Here is a 22,466-nt window from a genome sequence, read left to right as displayed (position 1 = left end):
TGGATGCTAGGAAATTGTTTCCGTTAGGCGAGGAGACTAGGACCCGTGGACACAGCCTTAAAATTAAAGAGGTTAATTCAGAACAGAAAGGCTGAGATGTTTCTTCAGCCAGAGAGTGGTGGGCCTGTGGAATTCATTGCCACAGAGTGCAGTGGAGGCTGGGACGCTAAATGTCTTCAAGGCAGAAATTGATAAATTCTTGATGTCACAAGGAATTAAGGGCTACGGGGAGAATGCGGGTAAGTGGAGTTGAAATGTCCATCAGCCATGATTGAATGGCGGAGTGGACTCGATGGGCCGAATGGCCTTACTTCCGCTCCTATGTCTTATGGTCTTATAGTCTTAAGATTTGTTAACCCTGACATTTGTTGTAACTAAATTGTTAACTGCAGTTAAGTGTGAAGTATGCAGAGTAAAATCAGGAAGAACATTTTCATGTAAAGAGCAATAGGAATCTGGGACTGTCTTTACCCAAAACCTGTAAATGTTTGGACCATTTTCAAAACTCAAGAAGATGCTTTGTTCGGTGAGGATGTCATGAAAGATAGATCTAAAATAGGTAAATGGGTTTGAGGTATGCAGGTTAAACATGATCTAATTTAATAATACAATAGGTTTAAAGGCTATGCCTTCTACACATGTTTGTATGTGTAGTGAAAGGATTACAAAGTCATCATGTAAATCCTGGTTTGAAGGCGGGAATCATGTTTGACAAACATTGGTCAACACCATTGACTGAGCATTTTCAAGTGGAAGCAGTGTTTCTTACTGCTTACTCTTTTGTCTATAACTATCATAGAAAACATCAAAATCTGTTCTAAGAAAATCTAAAAAAAAATCATCAACCAATTTTGTGCTGACAATCTTCTTTTTACAGGTTCTGCTGATATACTCAGACCAGGCTATGTTTCCCATTTATTTCAATGAAAGAAGTACAATTGCAGTTTTAATAGATTTGCTGCTTGTCACCACAGTTTCAGTGCTTATTTTTCTTGATCTGGTCTCATAGAATGCATATTCCCAAAATCAAATCACAATATTACCCTGTAAAATTTCAATACTTCTGTTGCAGTCAATTATATTTTATATAGCACTTTTAATGTGGCATTAATTACATCATCAATATTCCATAATATTATTTCTGGACAGCCTCTAACAGATGTCAGGGCAGTTTTCCTTCACCTAATGTCAAAGAGCACTTATGCAGAAAATATGCTGAACAGCTTTCAGACATTTTCCCAGGTTCTTTGATCTGTGTAACCAATTGCATTTACGTTGATACAAAAGAAATTGACAAGTAGACAAAAATGCCATTAAGATTCAGAACCATCTGGAACAAATATTGCCAGGCAAACAAAAAGAATACAAGAACTATTCCTGCTTAATTTTAACCACTGAGCCGCTACAAATGTTATGTTTGTAAAGTTCCCCATTTGACAGGTTAGATTTGGGAAATAGTTCGATGGTAGCACTCTTACTGCTAAATCTGATCTACACCTGTTACAGAATTTGAACACATGATTTCGGTTGACATTTCAGTGCAGTGATGAGAATGTGCTCCATTTTTAATGGGGCTCTCTTAAAGGCATCCCCAATCTCCACATGTCCATACCTGGAGAAGAGCTTGGGGAGTTCTTTGAGTATCTTGGTGAAAAAATGTTTCCTTTAAACAACTGGGGTGGCTCAGTGGTTAGCACTGCTGCCTCACTGCACCAGGGTCCCAGATTCGACTCCAGTCTTGGGTGACTGTCTGTGTGGAGTTTGCACATTCTCCCCGTGTGCTCTGGTTTCCTCCCACAGTCCAAAGACGTGCAGGTCAGGTGAATTGGCCATGCTAAATTGCCCATAGTGATAGGTGCATTAGTCAGAGGGAAATGGGACTGGGTGGGTTACTCTTCGGAGGGTCGGTGTGGACTTGTTGGAGCAAAGGGCCTGTTTCCACACTGTAGGGAATCTAATCTAATCTAAAAAAAAACGAGCATGGAGGGATCTGGGAGTCCTTGTGCACTAAAGTTAGCATGTGGGTCAAGCAAGTAATTGAGATGAAATTCTGGGCAGCACGGTGGCACAGTGGTTAGCACTGCTGCCTCACAGCACCAGAAACCTGGGTTCAAATCCCACCTCAGGCAACTGTCTGTGTGGAGTTTGCACACTCTCCCCGTGTCTGCGTGGGTTTGCTCTGGGTGCTCCGGTTTCCTCCCACAGTATAAAGATGTTTCCTCCCACAGGTTAGGTGAATTGGCTATGCTAAATTGCCCGTAGTGTTAGGTGTAGGGGAGGTGGGTTGCTCTTCGGAGGGTCAGTGTGGACTTGTTGGGCCGAAGGGCCTGTTTCCACACTGTAAGTAATCTAATCTTTGATTCATACAATAAAAATCAGGCTATGTGGGCATTAATGTCACTGCTTTTGTGAAATGTTGCAATGTCCACCTTGGTTGCCATGTTTACTACATTACAGTGACTGCACTTTTAAATTATTTATCATGCCCTGAAAATATGAAAGAATAAAGTAAGTTCTTTCTTTGACTACTAGACTTTTTTGACATTTTAAAATAAGTGCAAAGCCAAAATGCAAAACATTATACAAGTGAGATAGAAGTCCTAGACAACTAAAAAGGCTTCAAACAAATAAATCGCAGTGATGGATTATATTTATCCCAGAGTTTTGTGGAAGAATATGAGGACAATTTTTAAGACATTGACAACAATTGCCATGGTAGTCTCTTGTGAGTCTTCAGGCTAGGCTTTAAGAGTAAGTACACATTAGTATTTAGCGGCATGAAACTTAGCACTACAATAGAAAGTGGTTAACTTCTCCCAGGAACAATCTTTTATATCTTGTTTAGTATAGGCTTATCTTGTGCTGTCATGTACTAGCTGTCTCATTCAACACCTTCCCACAAGTTCTTTGGCTGGTTGTTAAATTCTTTATGCAATTGTTTCTAATAAGTAAAACAGGTTTGTCAGACAGGATTACCACTACCCCGTCTCTCCCTCAGTCTCTGAATTTATAAATTCTTTTACTTCCAGTTTTTTACTATCCTTTCTGGTCGAGCAGTGCTTTGAAATGGGAGAATTTGTTTTTCGATCATTTGAAGATAGCTGATGTAGTTGTTGACCTCCTGTTGACATTGATTGCAGCTGATCAGGCTCTTGATATCACTCATTAAGTTCATTGCATTTATTCCTAATGGGTCATGATGCTTTAGTAAGGTAAGATGTCTGCAAATTCAACACACGATTCCTTCTGATCTGTTAATGAGGTACAATCATTGTTAATTTGGAGCATGTTTTATAACAGTACCATTCCTATTGATTTATTTGATCCACACCATTTGACCTTGTTCCTGTCATGGCAATGGACTGATACAAAACCATCTGGTATCATTAGCTAGTTATTCATGACATAATTTATGCTCTTTGTGACAGCATTTTTTAAAATCAATGGGCCCCATTTGTGGCATTGACCATTTTGAAACAATAGTAAGGATTTTTTTTCTCATCAGTTGTCCCACTGGTGAAAAATTACTTTGGAGTGCAATGAGATGTTAGTTTAGTGAAGTTGTGATGGAGTCAAAAGGTGGCTTTTGACTGGACTCCACATTTAGTTTTGTTATCTCACTGAAGATATCACCGTGAACAAGTGTTGTTTTGGAACTCTAAAATTGTCACAAAGTTCTTGAAAATTTCTTTGGCAAATTGTGGTCCATTATTGGATAACAGCAACTAGGACTCCATGAATTGCATTATTCCATGTCTGTATAATCTCTTTACTTGGATCCATTGAGAGAGATTGTCGGCCATTAGAAGATAAGAGCCTTCAAACACAAACAGGTCAGTCCCTGCACATTCCCAGGATCTAGTAGGAACAGTAGTAAAAAAAATCAATGGTTCTCTTCTTTCACGTCTGATATAAAATGTCCGATCTGTTTCATGATTTGTGGCTATCATATTGGGACGTCAGCTGTGGCTCAACATTTGGTGAAACCCAAGTGTCCTGGATGTCTCTTGTCTACGAGGGATAACTATTCTATCATTGAAAAAAGGTTTTCAACCATTGTGAAATATTTCCTATGTTCGAAATAAAGTTTTATAATTCTGCCATCAGATTTCTTTACCGACCAGCCTTCAATACAGTAGTGATGTATGGTGAGACATTAGGACCCTTTTCCTGTTAGCCTTTAATGAGATTAAGCCTTATTTGTATTGCTGGCCATTATATTTGTGTTGCTTGAATCTATGAACTGAGTTTGACCAGCTGATAAAAAATTCGCTGGCAAGTGACTCTCTCAAGGGGATACCTACTGATATCTAAAAATATCCTTAAATATATTTGGTCTTAAATGCAAATCTCATCAGATGAATATGAAACCATTGTATCTATGGTTGTATTCTTGTCATTGTTTTTTTATCTTACTGTGAGACCAATATTTTAGGATCAGTCTCTGTAAGAACTATAGGACCAAGTATGCAATCTGGAAGTCTCTCATAGGCCCATGTAACTGAGAGCTTCCTCTTCAACATTATATTTTTTATAATTTCAGGATAATGAACTTGAATTGTTAATAATTCTTGATCATGAAAAAGCTTTGTTGTTTTAAAGAACATGTTTTTACTTATATCTTATTTTCCTTTTCAGAAACATTTTTTAATTTCTGCAGGTTAATGTAAAAAAGTCTAATTGTTCCAGAATTAGCCTCTTACTTTGGCTCAAAAAAATTTTCAAATTGAAGTACTTTAAATGAAAAAAAATGCTGTATTTTTAATTTTCCCATGACAGAGGACAAAACTGTAAATTGCCATCATTTTCCCTTCTTTTGACTGGGTTTTACACTCTTTAAAAGCATTGAGAATTTGTGCTTTTTGCTTCTTTTCTGTGACATTGGTGTCTTTTAATGTTGAAAAGAATGGTATTGCGTTATTCTTGCATCTCCAAGACAATTTGTGTTGTACGATTAATCTTTACTTCAAAAGCATGATTTTTTGTAAATTCTTCTTCTGCCTTGGACTTTTTCACCTTGACTAATTGAATTGCATTCTCAGTCAAATGACCTTCTTAAAGAATTTTCTTTTCGAAGTCTATTTTCCCTCTTTTTTTTCTCCTGACATGGTCAAATATTTATAACAATACTCATTTACTAAATATACCAATTTAAGCATTCTTTAAGTTTCTCAGCCTAGAATTCATCCTTTAACGTAAGAATTTTAACTCTTTGTTGAAGAGGCAAATACTTTTGCAAAATTGACCAATTTGGCCTGGATTTATGATTTGGAGTTTTCTCTTTCTAACTTTGATAAGACTTTGTGTACTCTTCACAGGTTTTTCAGCAGTTTTCACTTTCCAGCTGCTTTGAGCTTTTAATGGCAGGCTTGGTCCTGATATTGCTTCAATACCCTTCTTAGCTATTGGGTAGGGCCTTCACCGATACAGACTGGTTCTATGTGCTTCTCAGCTGGTGAATATTTAAAGATATACTCACAATTTTCTTACTCGAAATAAGACCATAAGACCATAAGACATAGGAGCGGAACTAAGGCCATTCGGCCCATCGAGTCCACTCCGCCATTCAATCATGGCTGATGCGCATTTCAGCTCCACTTACCAGCGTTCTCCCCGTAGCCCTTAATCCCTCGAGACAACAAGAATCTATCAATCTCGGCCTTGAAGACATTTAGCATCCCGGCTTCCACTGCACTCCGTGGCAATGAATACCACAGGCCCACCACTCTCTGGCTGAAGAAATATCTCCGCATTTCTGTTCTGAAATGACCCCCTCCATTTCTAAGGCTGTGTCCACGGGTCCTAGTCTCCTCGTCTAACGGAAACAATTTCCTAGCATCCACCTTTTCCAAGCCATGTATTATTTTGTACGCCTCTATTAAGTCTCCCCTTAATCTTCTAAACTCCAACGAATACAATCCCAGTATCCTCAGCCATTCCTCATATGTTAGACCTGTCATTCCAGGGATCATCCGTGTGAATCTCCGCTGGACACGTTCCAGTGCCAGTATGTCCTTCCTGAGGTGTGGGGACCAAAACTGGACACAGTACTCCAAATGGGGCCTAACCAGAGCTTTATAAAGTCTTAGTAGTACATCTCTGCTATTATATTCCAACCCTCTTGAGATAAGAGACAACACTGCATTCGCTTTCTTAATCACGGACTCAACCTGCATGTTTACCTTTAGAGAATCCTCGACAAGCACTCCCAGATTCCTTTGTGCTTTGGCTTTATTAATTTCCTCACCATTTAGAAAGTAGCCTATGCTTTTATTCTTTTTGCCAAAGTGCAAGAACTCGTACTTGCTCACGTTAAATTCCATCAGCCATTTCCTGGACCACTCTCCCAACCTGTCTAGATCCTTCTGTAGCCTCCCCACCTCCTCAGTACTACCTGCCTGTCCACCTAACTTCGTACCATCGGCAAACTTCGCTAGAATGCCCCCGGTTCCCTCATCCAAATCATTAATACATAATGCGAACAGCTGTGGCCCCAGCACCGAACCCTGCGGGACACCGCTCGTCACCGGCTGCCATTCTGAAAAAGAACCTTTTATCCCAACTCTCTGCCTTCTGTTAGACAGCCAATCCTCAATCCATCCCAGCAGCTCACCTCGAACACCATGGGCCCTCACCTTGCTCAGCAGCCTCCCGTGTGGCACCTTATCAAAGGCCTTTTGAAAGTCGAGATAGACCACATCCACTGGGTTTCCCTGGTCTAACCTACTTGTCACCTCTTCAAAAAATTCCAACAGGTTTGTCAGGCATGACCTCCCTTTACTAAATCCATGTTGACTTGTTCTAATCAGACTCTGCTCTTCCAAGAATTTAGAAACCTCATCCTTAATGATGGATTCTAGAATTTTACCAACAACCGAGGTTAAGCTGATTGGCCTATAATTTTCCATCTTTTGCCTTGATCCAACAGGGAGTGAAAGCAACAGGGAGTATGGAGGTAAATGGCAAGATTAGCAGCAGGATAGAATGTTTCCAGGCGGATTTAAAATTGAGGCAGACTGAGAATGCAGTAAAAAGCAAGGATAACTTAGGACATATGACTTCCAACACTCCTTTCTTATTACACTCTTTGTTATCCTCTGTTTGCTTTTTGATCCCTCCCAATCTTCTGATTTCCCACTGTTCTTAGCCACTTTATAGGATCTCTCTTTTTCTTTAATACATTTCCTGACTTCCTTTTTCAGCCAAGGTTGTCTAATCCCTCCCCGGTTAATCTCTTTTCTTCTCCTCAGATGGCTGCTTACATATTATATGAGACAGTGATGTCCACTTGCTGCCACAATGTCAGCTTTTTTTATTTATTTATTCACAAGATGTGGACATCACTGCCTGGGCCAAAATTCATTCCCCATCCCAAGTTGCCCTTGAGATGGTGCTGATGAGCTATCCTCTTAAACCACTGCAGTCCACTTGGTGTAGGTAGACCCAAAATGCAATTCATGAGGGAGTTCCGGGACGTTGGCCTGTCAGCACAGAAATGCTGTGCATATATTTCTAAGTCAAGTGATCTGTTATTATCACATCCAATGGTACTATCAGAAATGCTTTGAATTGATCACCTGCCACCAATCCTTCTTATTGGTCTCAGTCTAAGTTACTGATACCAAGTGGAAAGAATGTTGATACAAATTCAGAAAAGAGACTCAGTCTTATTGAGCAGAATAGCTTTATTGCACCATACTTAATTGTTAATCATTAATTAGATTGTATTTAGTTACATTGCATCTGAATTAATGTGGTATCTACTGAGACCTCAGACTAGATTTAAGAGTAACTATATATTATTTGTTTAGCTACATAGAACTTCGCTCTTAGAACAACAACATTGAAACCTGCTAGCTCCATCCAAGTACAATCCTTTTTTAGTCTAATGGGCAAAGCTTATCTTGCAGTGTCACTTCATCCTTTTAGGTACTAAGTCTCTTACAGAGCACAGGCAAATTGAGAGTACTGCATGTAGGGAAGACAAATAAGTTATGCTTCAAATAGTCAAGAATGAGATTGAAAGTAATCTGGAAATCATATCAGAATTAAAACTCTGTGTCCAACCAATGCAGGAAAGAAACAAGAATGTTAATAGAGTATTAAATTACCAAGCCAAAACATTGAATACAAATCAGAAGGAGTTGTGATCAGACTGTACAATGCTGTGGATCATCAGCAGTGTATTAAAGTCTGTTTGCTGAGAAACAAAGGAGACATTCAAGCGCTGAAAATATGGTATATAGACAAAAGCTAGAAGCTTAGTTTTTAGCATTTGGGATCTGTATTTAAAGAAAAGATGAAAAAGGACTTGAGTTTCTCAACCTGAAAGAAGTGATTTCTGAGACATGGTCTTACATATATATGAGAGGTAATAATTTGGAATATCACTTTAAACTAAACGGCAGGCAGAGAACAAAGGGAAAATAATTGAAAATGGATAAAGTAATTTTGGGAATGGTGTCAGGAGATCTTTCATATATATAACATCATTCTTAAGAAACAATTTAACATCACAATATGGATATCTGAAAGAACAATTTACTCCCTTACCTTCTCCATTACTGGACCAGAAATATATACACATTCTTCCTCTCCAACCAACAAACCAACTCCATCTTGAATTCCTTTACCAAACTAACCTCCACCATACTCGCAAGTCTTGCATTCTAGGCCCTAACCATTCACCATATGAAAAGGTATTTTATCATGTCACTGTGGCTTCATTTGCCAATTACCTCAAATCTATTTTGGTCGCACCTGTGGTGAATTTTAACACCTTTTTGAAATCTCTTCTTAACCTTCTCTTCTCCAAACTGAACTTTCCTAACTTCTTTAATCTATCTAAATTACACGGTAATTTCTCATCCCTGAAACATTTTCATAATGTTCTCTGCACTTTATCTAATGCTTCCACAACTTTCCATATGAAGACCATATGCCACTGGAAGTCAAACCAGTGTTTTCTACATGTTACATTACTTCCTTGCTTTTGCACACTCTAACCCTATTGATAAAACAATGGACAGTGAAATTATAATCTTGTTCATTCAGAATGTGAAGTCTGCTATGAAAGAAATTAGCAATTCTGAATGTGAGAGAATCGGGACTGCAGACTATAAGCTTTGCAACATTGTAAATATACGCTCAAACCTGTCAGGATTAAATCTTTGTTATCAGGGCTACAGCTCTGACTAAATCCATTCAGGCAATGGAAATAAGCAGGATTTGTCACAGGTAAGCAATTATTTGATCTCTTACAATTATTTCATTAGGGCACCCTTTACACAAAGTTCTTTCAATTGGTGTTGCCTGGAAGAAGTGCAGATTATTGGTTAGTTATGCGTACAGCAGGGCTCATGATAGCATCTATATCCTGTAAAGTATCAACTCAATTTGCTGCTTAAGAATTTACTGAGTAAGTAACTGTTTTGATATTAAATATATTGTGACAGCTGGGAAACGAATAAACTAAGGATATTTTACTTTGATAAGGACAGTTCCTGAAGTTCTCAAAATGATGTGTGTTCCTGGACATAACCTGACAAGTCATTTCAGAAATGTGACAGAGTGATTTAATCACACCACAAGGAAGTCATGTGCAGAAATGCTACAGCCACTTGTTAATCCTTCAGCAGTTACTAATTGAGAGAAAAAGATTGACACAAACGTTACAGAAATGAAGAGCTAGATGAAATGCTGAAAACCTATTCCCCATTTCTAAAAAAAACACTAAGTCCTCTTGTTCCCCTTTCCCAGTGCTGATAGCTTTCCGAAAGTATTGATAAGTCTTTAGGACATCCAGATTAAAGACAATGAACACATTGCACAAAGCTTGATCCTAGTTTTGGTACTCAAGAAGAGAGTGGGGTTGCATCATTTGAAACTAAATGTGAAAATTGTTTTTTCTTTAAATATTATGGGGGGGTACAGATTTAAGATGGTGGCAATCTAACAGGTCTGCCTTGCTGAGCTCTGCTCCACAATCCAGGCAAAGTAGTGTTTTCACCCTTCCTTAACTACTCATTGTTATAATAAACGGCAGTATAAAGACCCCAGAATTTTTAAATATCACATTTAACATTCAGAGAAGATGACCAAAGGAAAGGGACTGCGTGGATCGCAACATGCAGGGTACTCCCCTCCAGTAACGGGCACATCCGTGGCCTAAGTGCCAATTCCCGCGGAGACGCCTTTGAACTTACCTGAGCAGCAGAGTTTGGTGTCGGAGTTTGTCAAACTCTGAGAGAAGATTGAATGAGCACTAGGGGAGTCCTGGCCCAGACTGGAGCCAATCTCAGCCATGCTACAAAAGTATGAGCAGGAGATCCAACATCTTGGGCAGCTTGTGGATGGGGTGGAGGAGTGAACCGCAGTGTTGGCAACTGAGGTGGAATCCTCGATGGGGCAGATTTAGGCCCTTGGGAAACAGGTGTGGGCCTTAATCGAGCAGGTTGACAACCTCAAAAATCGAGATTAGAGAAAGAATATCTGCATTATCGGGTTGCCAGAACAAGAGGAAGATGATCAGCTAGTCAGCTTCCTGGAGAAATGGCTCCCACAGCTCCTGTGACTCGGAGCCGAATCGGGTAGGATGTGAGTGGAGCAGGCTCACCAGGTCACGGTGCGCAGGCCCAGATCAGACCAGCACCCCCACTTGGTCATAGCTCAATTTCAATGTTACAGAGACAAACAAATGGTTATGGAAGCTTCCAGAACACTGCGGAAAGATCCACAGGCCCTGATCTACAAGGAGTTGAAAATCATGTTTTTGCAAGACTTTTCTGGGGCTGTGATCTGAAAGAGGAAATCTAATGATGAAGTAAAGAAGAGACTGATAGACTTGAACATTCAATATTCTATAATGTACCCGGCAATGTTGAGCTTCAGCCATGGAGGGTCCGTGCATAATTTTGATTCAGCAGACAGGACAAAGGATTTCCTACATGCTATAAAATAGACTGGTTGGGTCAAATACAATGTAGTTGGATCAAATATTATGTGTTACAATAACTAAGTGTTTCCTTTGTTCTATCTGTTGTTTACTTTGTGCGCCTGGCTTTGCTCCTGTAATGTGTGGGGTTGTTTCTTCTTTCTCTTTCTTGTTATTTTTGCTAGTCCTTGGTTTTTTTTCAGTTGGGGTGGTGATTTACTTTATTGACTACAATGTATGAGTAGGATGGATTGGATGCCCACTTTTAATTTCCATGTGCATGAAATATATGTTTTCTTTGTTTCTGTTTTGCCTGGGGTTGGAGCACAGCTTCAGTCAGAAGGAGCCATGGAGGTGTTAGTGAGCAGGGCATGTGCCCCTTGTGGGCAAGGGGGTAAGTCTCCAGTTATTTGTCTTTTGTTTATTTTAGGATTATTTATTATAATTTTTGCTTTGATAGTGTTTGTAGTTGTATTTTTTAGATTTTATGAATCTTTTCTTGTCTTCACTGAGTGCATTATAAGTAAAGTTCTTCCTCTTGAGGAGTCACGGGCCACTTTGGATGGTTATGATGAGTTGTTCATTTAGATGGTACATCTGGAACATAAAGGGGAGTCACTCACCAGTTAAAAGAAAGAAAGTGCTGTTGAATCTCAGAAAGGAGAGGGTCGATATTGCTCTGCTACAAGAAACTCACTTAGATGATAAAGAGCATCTAAAGATACAGCAAGGAGGGCTCAGCTGGGTATTCTTCTCATCTTTTAGTTCCAAAGGCAGAGGAGTGGCTATACTAATACAGAAGAATCTACCATTCCAGTTGATAGACAAAATTAAGGACAAGCATGGACGATTTGCAATCCTCAAAGCCCTAATACATAGGGAGGAGTATGGCATTTTGAATATCTACTGATCCCTGGCACACCTCCTCAAATTTTTAACTGATGCACTTTACAAGCTGATGGCTCTTGGACTATGCCACACGATTGTAGGGGGAGACTTTAACCATCTTATGGATCCCAAGGTGGATAGGATGCAAAGGGGTCTTTTGGGCATCTCCCCACAATCGAAATGGTTGGTGGATGTTTAGAGATGCCTTCACCCTAAAAGAAGGGATTTTACCTTCTTCTCCAATCTCCACAAGTGCCACACAAGAATAAATATATTTTTTGCCCTGCTGACATATTTTGGATTCGGTACTAACCTGTAAGATTGGGAATATAGCCATTTTGGACCATACGGCAATGTATTTGGAGGTTAAGATCAGAGGTAACAGGACAGGTACACGGCATTGGCACATGGATCCTTTTCTCTTGAAAGACAGTAAGTTCATTGAATATTTCAGAAGGGAGTTTAAGACCTTCTGGAAATTAATTCGCTTACGACCAGTAACCCATTGGTGCTCTGGGAGACTGCCAAAGCTTACTGAAGGGGTATAATTATCTCGCACTCAGAGATCTGGAAGAGACAGAGGGGAGAGCAACAATGTATACTTGAGGCCTGGTTGCAGGCAGCCGAGATGGCATATTTTGACAGACCATCTGTAACCAAGTTACAGTGGATTACAGCTCTTCGGGCTGCTCTGAACTCTGTGCTCACCCAGGCAGTGAACAGAGAGGTCTTCTTTGTGAGGCAAAGACTATTTGAACACAGGGATAAGCCAGGTTAATACTTGGTATATCTGGTCAGAAAGAAGAGCGCTCCTCAATCTATCATCTCTATTAGAGAAGGTGCTGGTACTCCCATTCGTGAGTCCAAAAAGATCAATGCAGCATTTAGGAATTTATATGCAGAATTATACAGGTCAGAGGGCTGTGAGGATAGGTTGGTGAGGATGAAGTCTTTTTTTGAGAACATGGATCTTCCAGGTATAACTTTGGAGCAGGCCTCCCTTTTGAATGCCCCTCTGACAACACAAATGGTGGCAAGACAGCTCCAAAGTGGCAAAGTGCCTGGCCCAGATGGATTCCCGAGTGAGTTTTATAAGGAGTTTATAAACATGTTGGCCAAGTCAATGTTGGGCATATTATAACCATTCGTATAGTCAGGATTGCCTCCCACCCTCTCTCAGAGAAGCTAATATTTTCCTTATTCTTGAGAGGGAAAGATCCTGAGGACTGCGCCTTGTGCAAACCCATCTCACTCCTAAATGTGGATTTTAAAATTTTGTCTAAAATGTGAGTGTTGAGGCTGGAGAAGGTATTGCCCTCTATTGTAAAGGAGGACCAGACAGGTTTTATTAAGGGTCACAACATCAGAGGAGTGTTGAATATGGTCCAGGCGTGCCAGCAAAGATCAATCCATGGCTTGGTAGTCTCCTTAGATGCAGAAAAAGTGTTTGATCTGGTGGAATGGCCATATCGTTTTTATATCTTGGAATGGTTTGGTCTTGGGATAGTCTTCGCTAGGTGGGTTGTTTAGCAACCCCATGGCAGTGGTTCTCACGAATGGCATAAAATCAGACAATTTTAGTATTGGTAGAGGCAGCCGACAAGGGTGCCCCCTTTCTTCACTGCTGTTTACTTTAGAGATTGAGCCATTGGCAGAGACTATTTGGAAGGACCCCTAAATAGTTACCCCAGAAGTGGGTATAGGAGAGCATAAAATCACTCTCTATGCAGATGATGTCCTCCTCTTTCTGGCTAACCCGACAATGTCTGTGCCCCATTTAATATAAAATACAAATTTATTTGGCTCTTTTTTGGAGTATAATATTAATTTTATGAAATTGGAGGCCATGTCCGTGGGGGTTCTTATGAGTGTACCTGATCTTGAAGATGGAACTTGATTTCCTTTTAGGTGGTCACAGGGACATTTCCTATATTTAGGTATTTTCATTCACCCTGCCTTTCAAAGCTAAGAAGATAAGACAAGGCCTTCAAGTGTCAGGAGGTGCTACCAATATCCTGGTTGGCTCGAATAGCTCTGATCAAAATGAATGTTCTTCCTCCCCATGTGAATGCTCCCTCTGGTGGTACCTAGGCAAGTGCTGCAGAGACTTGATTGTGGGCTTGGGTCTTTCATTTGGTACCACAGACGCCTTCTTATTAAGTTTGCTAAGCTGCAGCTTCCATAGGGGATGTAGGGGGCAAGACCTCCCAGACTTCAAGAGATATTCAAATAAGTTATTTCTTGTCTTATGTATATGATTGATTGGGCTTGTCCAGATCCGAGGTCAATATGGCTTGATATTGAGGCCTCCCAGGCAAAATGTCCCCTTATTAATTTGCTATTTATGGACAGAATGGGAACTGTCACAGAGTATTGTAAAAATCCAATCATCATTAACACGGTCAAAGTGTGGACAATGATGCGATAGAGCAAGGGTAATTTACATAAGACCTCCTTGCTCACCCACATAGTAGGAATACCAGGATTTAGCCCAGGATCAATGGATTCCAGCTTTAAGTTATTGGAGTCAAGGGAGTGTCCCATTTGGGAGACCTATTTGAGGGAGAGGTCATGATATTTTGTGATCAGATGAGTCATAAACCTCTTCCACTACACTCAGATCAAAAACTTTATACAGAAAAGAACTATGCTATTGGTTCATCCCTATAAGTCAGATGTGGAGAGAAGAGTGTTTCTGTCCACAGGCACTCTCTCGATTAGTACCCTCTATCATTTACAGGGAAGGGGTGCTCAGAAGATATTGAAAGGCTTTACAGACTCTGGAATCAAGAATTGGGAGCAGAAGTTTCATCAGAGGATGGGAGGATATCTAGGAGAATGTGAAAAAGAATTTGATTTGTAATACAATGCAGACCATACAACTAAAGGTTTTCCGCAGGGCCCATCTGACCCCAGAGTGGCTAGCAAAATTCAAAAAAGGAGCATCTCCAAAGTGCCCTAAATGTAAAACAGACATTGGTACTCTCACACACTGTTTGTGGTTGTGCCATAAGATTCGTAGATATTGGGGCACATAGCAAATGTGTCGGAGGAGGTCTTGGGGACTGAGGTTAAGGCAAATCCAGTATCCCTCCTTCTGGGATTGCCAAATCTGCCTTCTCTAGAAGAACATGGGAAGAAACTATTTAATGTTCTTACATATTGTACAAGGAAGAACATTCTGATGAGCTGGGTCTCAGAAAAAACGCCGGGCCTTTCAGGGTGGCACAGGTTAGTGATGGAGCATGTTCCCCTAGACTTCCTTACAAGTATGGTGCACCAGAAAATGAAACTTCTTTATAAGACGTGGCAGCCCTTTCTTAATCACGTCGACACAGACTTGTCAGCCAGACTTATTAGGGCCTTTGTATAGCCATGAGGACTATATCTGGTGGGCCGGGGACCCTGAAAGGAAGAATCCCGAATAAATACGGGTATGTTAACTGATGCTCCTGTTGATGGGAGCTTTGGTGGGGTGGCACTGTGTGTTGTAAGTTAAGTCAGTTTGGCTCAATTCAACCTAACTTAATTTAACTTATTATATCTAATTATTTATTGAATTGTAGTATAGGAAGGTTTTTTTTTCTTTTGGCATTTTATATTTGTTTTGTAGAGTAGTAGTTAGTATATTGTTGTTATTGTTGTACCATAAGATTGTTATACTATCTCTTTTGTAATTTTATAATTCTGTAAAAAAAATTTCTTTCAATAAAGAATAAAATTATTGAACGATGGAACGGTTTCTTACTTGCAGTGGAAAAGCACTAAATGTAAGACTGGTCATATTTAACAAGTTGATTGGAATCATCGTTCTGTACAAATGTTTTTGACTTGATTTACTATTGTCACGTACATCTAGGTACAGTAAAAAGTTTTGTTTTGTATGCAGTCATATAGGCACATCATACATGCAAAGTGCATTAAGATAATAAAACAGAGTGAAAAATATAATGTTACGGCTGCAGAGAAGGTGCTTAGAGTTCAAGATCAACATTAAATTTAAAACTTGTGAGGTCCCTTCAGAAGTCTGATAACAGCAGATAAGAAGCTGTTCTTGAATTTATTCATACATGTATACACACTTTTATATCTTCAATCTGATAGAAGTGGGTTGAAGAGAGTTTAACTGGGGTGGGAGGGGTCTTTGATTATGTTGGTTGCTTTCCCGAGGCAGTGGGAAATATGGATGGAGTCAATGAATGGAAGGCTGGTTTGCATGATGGGCTGGCTGTGTTCATAACTCTCTGTGGTTATCAGTGGACTCAGGGTGTGTACATCTGATGGAATCTTGAGTGGCACAGGATGCATGCATATTGTTAAATAAGGTGATAATAGCACTAAAATCATGGATCATTTATCCCATCGCAAGACTTTCAGTAATCCTGGGTGCAACCTTCGCTTATATGGAATGTGTGTCTAGTGTTGTTTGGTAATCAGAAAGTTCAGCAGAGTTTAATTGACAAATCAAAACCTTAAGATGTATTATTAAACCTTCACTTATTTAGTGGAGGAACAACACATACATGGTTGGAGAAACAGCCTGGTGATTTAAGCCACAAATCATATCATAACACCAATTAATATCCACTCCATTTGCCTTTCCTCCCACCTCCTCAAGTGGTGACTACCCTAGAATAGATCAGGAGATATCACACATATTATATTTGTCTGACCCAGAAAGTTCATCAAGAGCAGTTCTAAATTCTTCAGGTGCACAAAAAGTAATGCCCTGGTGTTATATTACACCAGCAAATAAGCTCTAGGGAAACATCTGCTATCTTCAGAATTCATACTGCCTGTCACTTACTGATGTGCTTCTCAATTATCTTCAAAGGCTTTTCATTCAGAGCCTCAAATAGTATTTCCATTTTTGTGATCTATCTTCTGCACATCCACATTCAGCAACCCATAGAAATATTGCCAAACCTTCCATTCTTACACCAGGTTCATAACTCATTAGCCGCTTAAGAAGTATCAGTACGTGAGTGTTATACATGCATCATGACTGGCTGTTCTTTCATTCATGCTAATGAAATGGCACTCACCCAAAGCTACACACTATTACCATTTCATTAGTGGACCGTAAACAAAATAGAGGATGAGCTATCTTTCAATAAAATGAGAAATATAGTCAAAGGTATGGATTGCATTCCTTTTTAGTTCCTGGTTTATTCAGGTACCTGGTATTCTGTTAACTTCTAGTGTTTTATCTTGTATTTATGGTCTTTTTTTATTCCAGGTAATAAGGAATATCAACACATATGCCAGAACAAAGACCATTGCTCAGGGCTTTCTGGACATAGCCCTATTTACTGCAAATGCATCACAGATGAAGCACCTCCTGCAACAAGGCCCAGAAATACAGTTTTACTATTTCCTATTTGTTCTGTTGGTATGTATGTGTAATGCTCATTGCTATACAATGCTATCAGTGTGAGTTCAAGCCTCACCATTTAGGATCCATTCTGATTGATAGTACAACTACTAAAAACAGTACTTCATTTGCACATTATTGAATTCAACATTACATCATAACAAATCATATTTGTGACAATACTTTAGATTTGAGTAACCAAATTCATTTTAATTTCAAATCCTTCACAGCAACTTGTTAAAATGAATTCAGTAAAATCCATCATTTGTAGGATAGAATCAGAAAAATAATTATCAAGCTTCTGCATTACTGTAAAAACAGAAGTATTTACTCATGCTCTTCACAGAAAGGAAATTACCATCCTGAGCTTTTCAGATCTACACATGACTTCAGACCTCATACTGAACATCTAATCCTATCTGGATTGCTAGAAAATTTCATTCAATTACTATAGCACCAATGAACGGGGAATTAATACAACCAAATCAATATTAACACTCACAAACAAAGTTTTAAATAAATTTAATTTGTTTCTATTTACAAAGACTCAGTTAAAACAACCTGTCAGTGAGCACTCTTAGTAGATTCAGACGTTTGGAGTCTTAAGGATAGTTATTCAGTATTTGTTGAAAAACCTCTTAAAAATGAATTAACTTGTCAAATAAGACAACACATCTCCTCTTAAACTGTTTACTTGTAAGAAATATATGGGCAGAAAAGCAAGATTAACTCTAAACTAAAACAGTGATATATTTTAAATGCAACGAGAATATGTAACAAAGATAAGTGCAGGTAATATCAATGATAAATCATTTCATATTTAGAGTAATTCATGGTAAATAATACGTCAGGATTTTGTATATTGCCACATTTACAGATTGTGTCAAATGTTAACATGTGTTGTTTTACAGTGCATCTCTATCATACTTCAGTTGATTGTTGCAGCCCTATTAATTTATAAAGGATCAAAGAACATAGAATGTGATGATCCCGAGCGCAGGCTCAGTGACAGGTATATTTGTTCTTATCATATATACGCAGCTTGGTCTTTGAAGATTTATTTTGTCTTTCATTTGGTAGTTTATGCATTAAGATTTAACTCAAAGCAAACAAAACAATTCTTGAGTAAGTGTAGGGGCATGGAATAGCTAAACAAGAACATGGGAGTAAAATTGTGTTACAAAAGTGCCATTCTTCCAAAATTGACCTAAAGCTAAAGATCATTGAATCTGTTTGCCAAGTAATGATCAGAGCAAATCAGTTATCTGCATCTTTCACACTGGTTTAAGAAAATTCATAATGAAAGTTGATCCTGCCCACAGAACTAGCCATGCGCACAAAACTAACCATACCTACAAATCAAATTAATGAATGTGACAACTTTTTGCTAATTGTGCTAATCTGTAGGCTTCAAAGGAGACTCATCATGTCAAGTTATATTTTAGACAGGAGATTAATCATAAAGTATTTTTAATCTAAATAATGAAACAGCTTAATTTGTAAATCAGCTGGCTATTGCACACCACAGGAAAAAATGGTTCATCATGTTTTTTTAAAAAGTCACTGTCATTTATTTAATATATAGTTACTCACACTAGCCAGTGAATTGGATTTGTTCACAATCTTGTTATTTCAGTGTCAAACTCCTTTTCAGCTACATTAATAAAACTGAAGCAGGTTACCATGCTGTAGTGAATACTGTACTTGTAATTCAAGAAGAACAAATGCATTGCATTTGAAATAGCTGTTCAATTGCACTGAACTTTACGACAATGTCTTGCTTTGGCTTATGCAAATAATGTTGCATAGAAATTTAAACTGTAATTTTGGAAACCAGTGCAGTTTTGACAAGATTGTCAATTGCACCCAAAGTGAAGACTTGGAATATCATTCTTATTGACAGGGTCAAACATACTCCTAATAGTTCCACTAGCTAAGTGATACAGGAATAACAATAACTAATGTATCTAAAATGTACAAAATAATGAAAATTTTCCAGTTTGGAAAGCAAGTTGCTAATATTTCATTACGATGCAGATTTTGTAAAAATAGAAACAGACTTTCAAATAACCGTATAAATATGATGCTCGTTTGTTTTCAGGTTTCCATAATTAACATTTTGATTCAAAGCAGTGATTTGCTGTGATTTCTATCAATCATTGTTCAAATGTTTTCTAAAATGGTCATGGTGCTTTCCACTAAATTTTATACAGCAATCGGTAACATCCTCTTAAGCAGAAATCATAATACTTAACAGAAAATGTGATCGCTAGCCAAAAAAAAGTAAACAAAAAATACCATGATTTAATTCATTTTGTTTTCTTAGTTTGACACAATGACAGTGTATAGACAGTTTATCAAATAGGGGCTCTTTAATCAAGGACAAATTGAACAAGAAATGTTTGCACTTGCAACCTTACTCAATACTCATAAGCAATCAAATCAGAAGTCTTAAACTTATTTTGATAAGACTTAGTCCATGCTGCATATTCCATTTGTTTTATTTTGCTTCAAAATACGTTAAAACTGTGATACAAGTATAAAAGTTAATACTTCAGAGAGATTGGAGCAAAGAGTGACGTTGGTTATTTTGATCTCTCTTCAACACTCAATGACCTCCAGTGAGGTCAAAACTGAATTTGTGAAAAAACGCTTACATTGTACAAAGCAGGACAAGACACTACATGCTAGTCAAGAATGACTGCTACTGACCTGGAAGGCAAATGGAAATCTGAAGTGAACTTGCCTAGGCTCAGAAATATCGTACGTAATCACAGTGAAAGACAATCTGGAGTAGAAAAATAATCTTTTTGATTCTGCGGAATGAGGACATCTAGATCAGAAAGAAAACCTATCTGTAAAACAGTGAAAAGCTATATTTAACTGAGGAAGAGTTACGTGTGTGACAGTAAGCTAAGACTGCCAGGGATGGAGAAAAATTATGAGTGTTGAACAGCATTTTGGTCTTATAAACAATAGGTTATTTTATTGCCTATTTTTTGTCAATGTTTTAACTTTGTTGTCTGTAAGAGTATGGCTAGTTTTAATGTACTTTATTGACTATTTAAATGAAAGACCACAGCATCTAGCTGTATAAGACAATAATTAGGCCATAGCTGTAGTAGTGTGTATAGTTCTGGTCACTCTGTTATACAAGGGATGTGATTATACTAGAGAGGGAACAGAGGAGATTCACAAGGATGTTGCCTAAGGTGGAGCATTTCAGCTATGACATCACTAGATAGACACCTAAGAGTAGAGAAGGCCGTGAGGGACCAGCATCCACACATGGCAATCAATGCACTGACATGGATTACATCATTGATTTCTGCATCCAAAAGTCATTGCATACAGAGGAATGAAAGATCAGGGGACCATGGGAGTCTGATGGAGGTGCATAAAATTGAGGGTTATAGCTAGGTAGATAAGAAAAAACATTTCCCTTTAGTAGAGAGATCAATAAACAGCTATAATAGATTTAATGTAAAAGTCGTAGATTAGAATGATTTTAAGCAAGAATCCTTTCACCGAGAGGGTAGTATGTGTCTGGAATTTAGTGTCTGAAAGGATGGTTGAGGCTGGGACCATCACAACATTTAAGAAGTCTAGTGATCATTATTCTATATGTTGTAAAATATTTGTAGAAAAGGATAAGCCTTCCATAAAAAATTAAAGTTTTTAATTGGAGTAAAGCAAGTTTTAATGGTTATGAGACAAGAACTTTCAAAAGTTGATTAGAGTAGGCTGTTCACAGGTAAAGGGACCTGTGATAAGTGAGAGGCTTTCAAAAGTGTAATAACAAAAGTTTAGAGTCATTTTCCTGTGAGAGTGAAAGATAAGGCTGGTAGGATTACAGAACAATAGATGAATAAAGATAGAGGTTCTAGTCAAGAATAAAAAAGAACATACATTAGATATAAACAACTGGGTTCAAATGAACAGTATAGAGAGGGAGATCAGGAAGACATAGAAAGAATATAAGGTAGCCTTGACAAATAAGGTTAAGGATAATCCAAAGAGCAGTACATTAAGAGCAAGAAAGCAACTAGAAAGAGAATAGAGCCCCTTAAAGATCAATGTGTTTGTGTAGAACCTCAGGAGATGGAGAGATATTAAAAGAATATTTCACATTAGTTTTAACTGTAGAGAAAGAAATGGAGGCTAGACTGCTCAGAAATAAGTATTGATGCTTTTAAAACAGTTCACATTACTGAAGAGTAAGTGCTGGAAGTCTTAGAAAATATAAGGTAATTAAATCTCTAGGATCTGATCTAGTTTCTCCTAGGACGTTTTGGGAATTTTGGGAGGAAATTGCAGAGACCCTTGCAGAAATCATCTATGAAACATCAGGAATTGCTTATGCACAAAACATCAATTCTCCTGCACCTCAGATGCTGTCTGACCTGCTGTGCTTTTCCAGCACCACACTCTTGACTCTGATCTCCAGCATCTGCAGTTCTCATTTTCTGCTACTTGTAGAACAGAGACCTGGGGACTCAATGCTAGCTTGCTTTATCACCATGGATGCTGCCAGACTTACTGTGATCTCCAGCACTTCTAGTTTTCAGTACAGATTCCAGCATATGCAGTAATTTGCTCCAAGAGAGGTTGAGGTGCATAATCCTTTGAAGTTTGCATCACATATAGGTAGGATAGTTAAGAAGGCATTTAGCATGCTTACCTTCATTGCTCAGACTTTGAGTACAGAAGTTCGGACCTGTTCTGGAGTACTCTGTCCACTTCTGGTCTCCCTATTATAGGAAGTGTATTGGTGGACACTTTGGAGAGGGTGCAGAGAAGGTTTAAGAGGATGTTGCCTGGTATGGAAGGTGCTAGCTATGAAGAGAGGTTGAGTAGGTTAGGTTTGTTTTCATTAGAAGAAAGGGGATTGAGGGGGGACCTGACTGAGGTTTACAAAATCATGAAGGGTATAGACAGGGTTGATAGAGACAAGTTTTTTTCCCGGGGTGAAAGTGAGAGGTGGAAAGTTGAAGGGGGATACATGCAGCAAGTACTTCACACAGAGGGTTGCCAGCAGAGGTGGTAGAGGCAGGCATGGTAGTTTCATTTAAGATGTATCTGGACAGTAGGTGGGGAGCAGAGGGATACAGATGCTTATGAATTGGGTGACACGTTTAAACAGTAGATTTGGATCAGCTCAGGCTTGGAGGGCTGAAGGGCCTGTTTCTGGGCTGTACATTTTCTTTGTTCTTTGTTCTTTGTTCTCTCATTATGCTGGACAGAGTTCAGAAGAGATTTATCAGGATGTTG

The 22,466-nt window shown here is 38.7% G+C and overlaps 1 protein-coding gene across 1 annotated transcript in view; it reads left to right on the top strand.

Moving 5' to 3' along the window:
• Positions 1-22,466, top strand: part of LOC122558381 (ninjurin-1-like) — a 41,020-nt gene that overhangs the window by 12,388 nt on the left and 6,166 nt on the right. The window contains exons 2-3 of the mRNA XM_043706889.1: positions 17,061-17,213; positions 18,107-18,207. Coding sequence (XP_043562824.1) covers positions 17,061-17,213; positions 18,107-18,207 — 254 coding nt within the window. The remainder of the gene's footprint in view (positions 1-17,060; positions 17,214-18,106; positions 18,208-22,466) is intronic.

This window comes from Chiloscyllium plagiosum, chromosome 17 (assembly GCF_004010195.1).
Source record: "Chiloscyllium plagiosum isolate BGI_BamShark_2017 chromosome 17, ASM401019v2, whole genome shotgun sequence".
NCBI lineage: Eukaryota > Metazoa > Chordata > Chondrichthyes > Orectolobiformes > Hemiscylliidae > Chiloscyllium > Chiloscyllium plagiosum.
The sequence above is the reverse complement of the archived record's forward strand: the minus strand, read 5'-3'. Positions and strand labels throughout refer to the sequence as shown.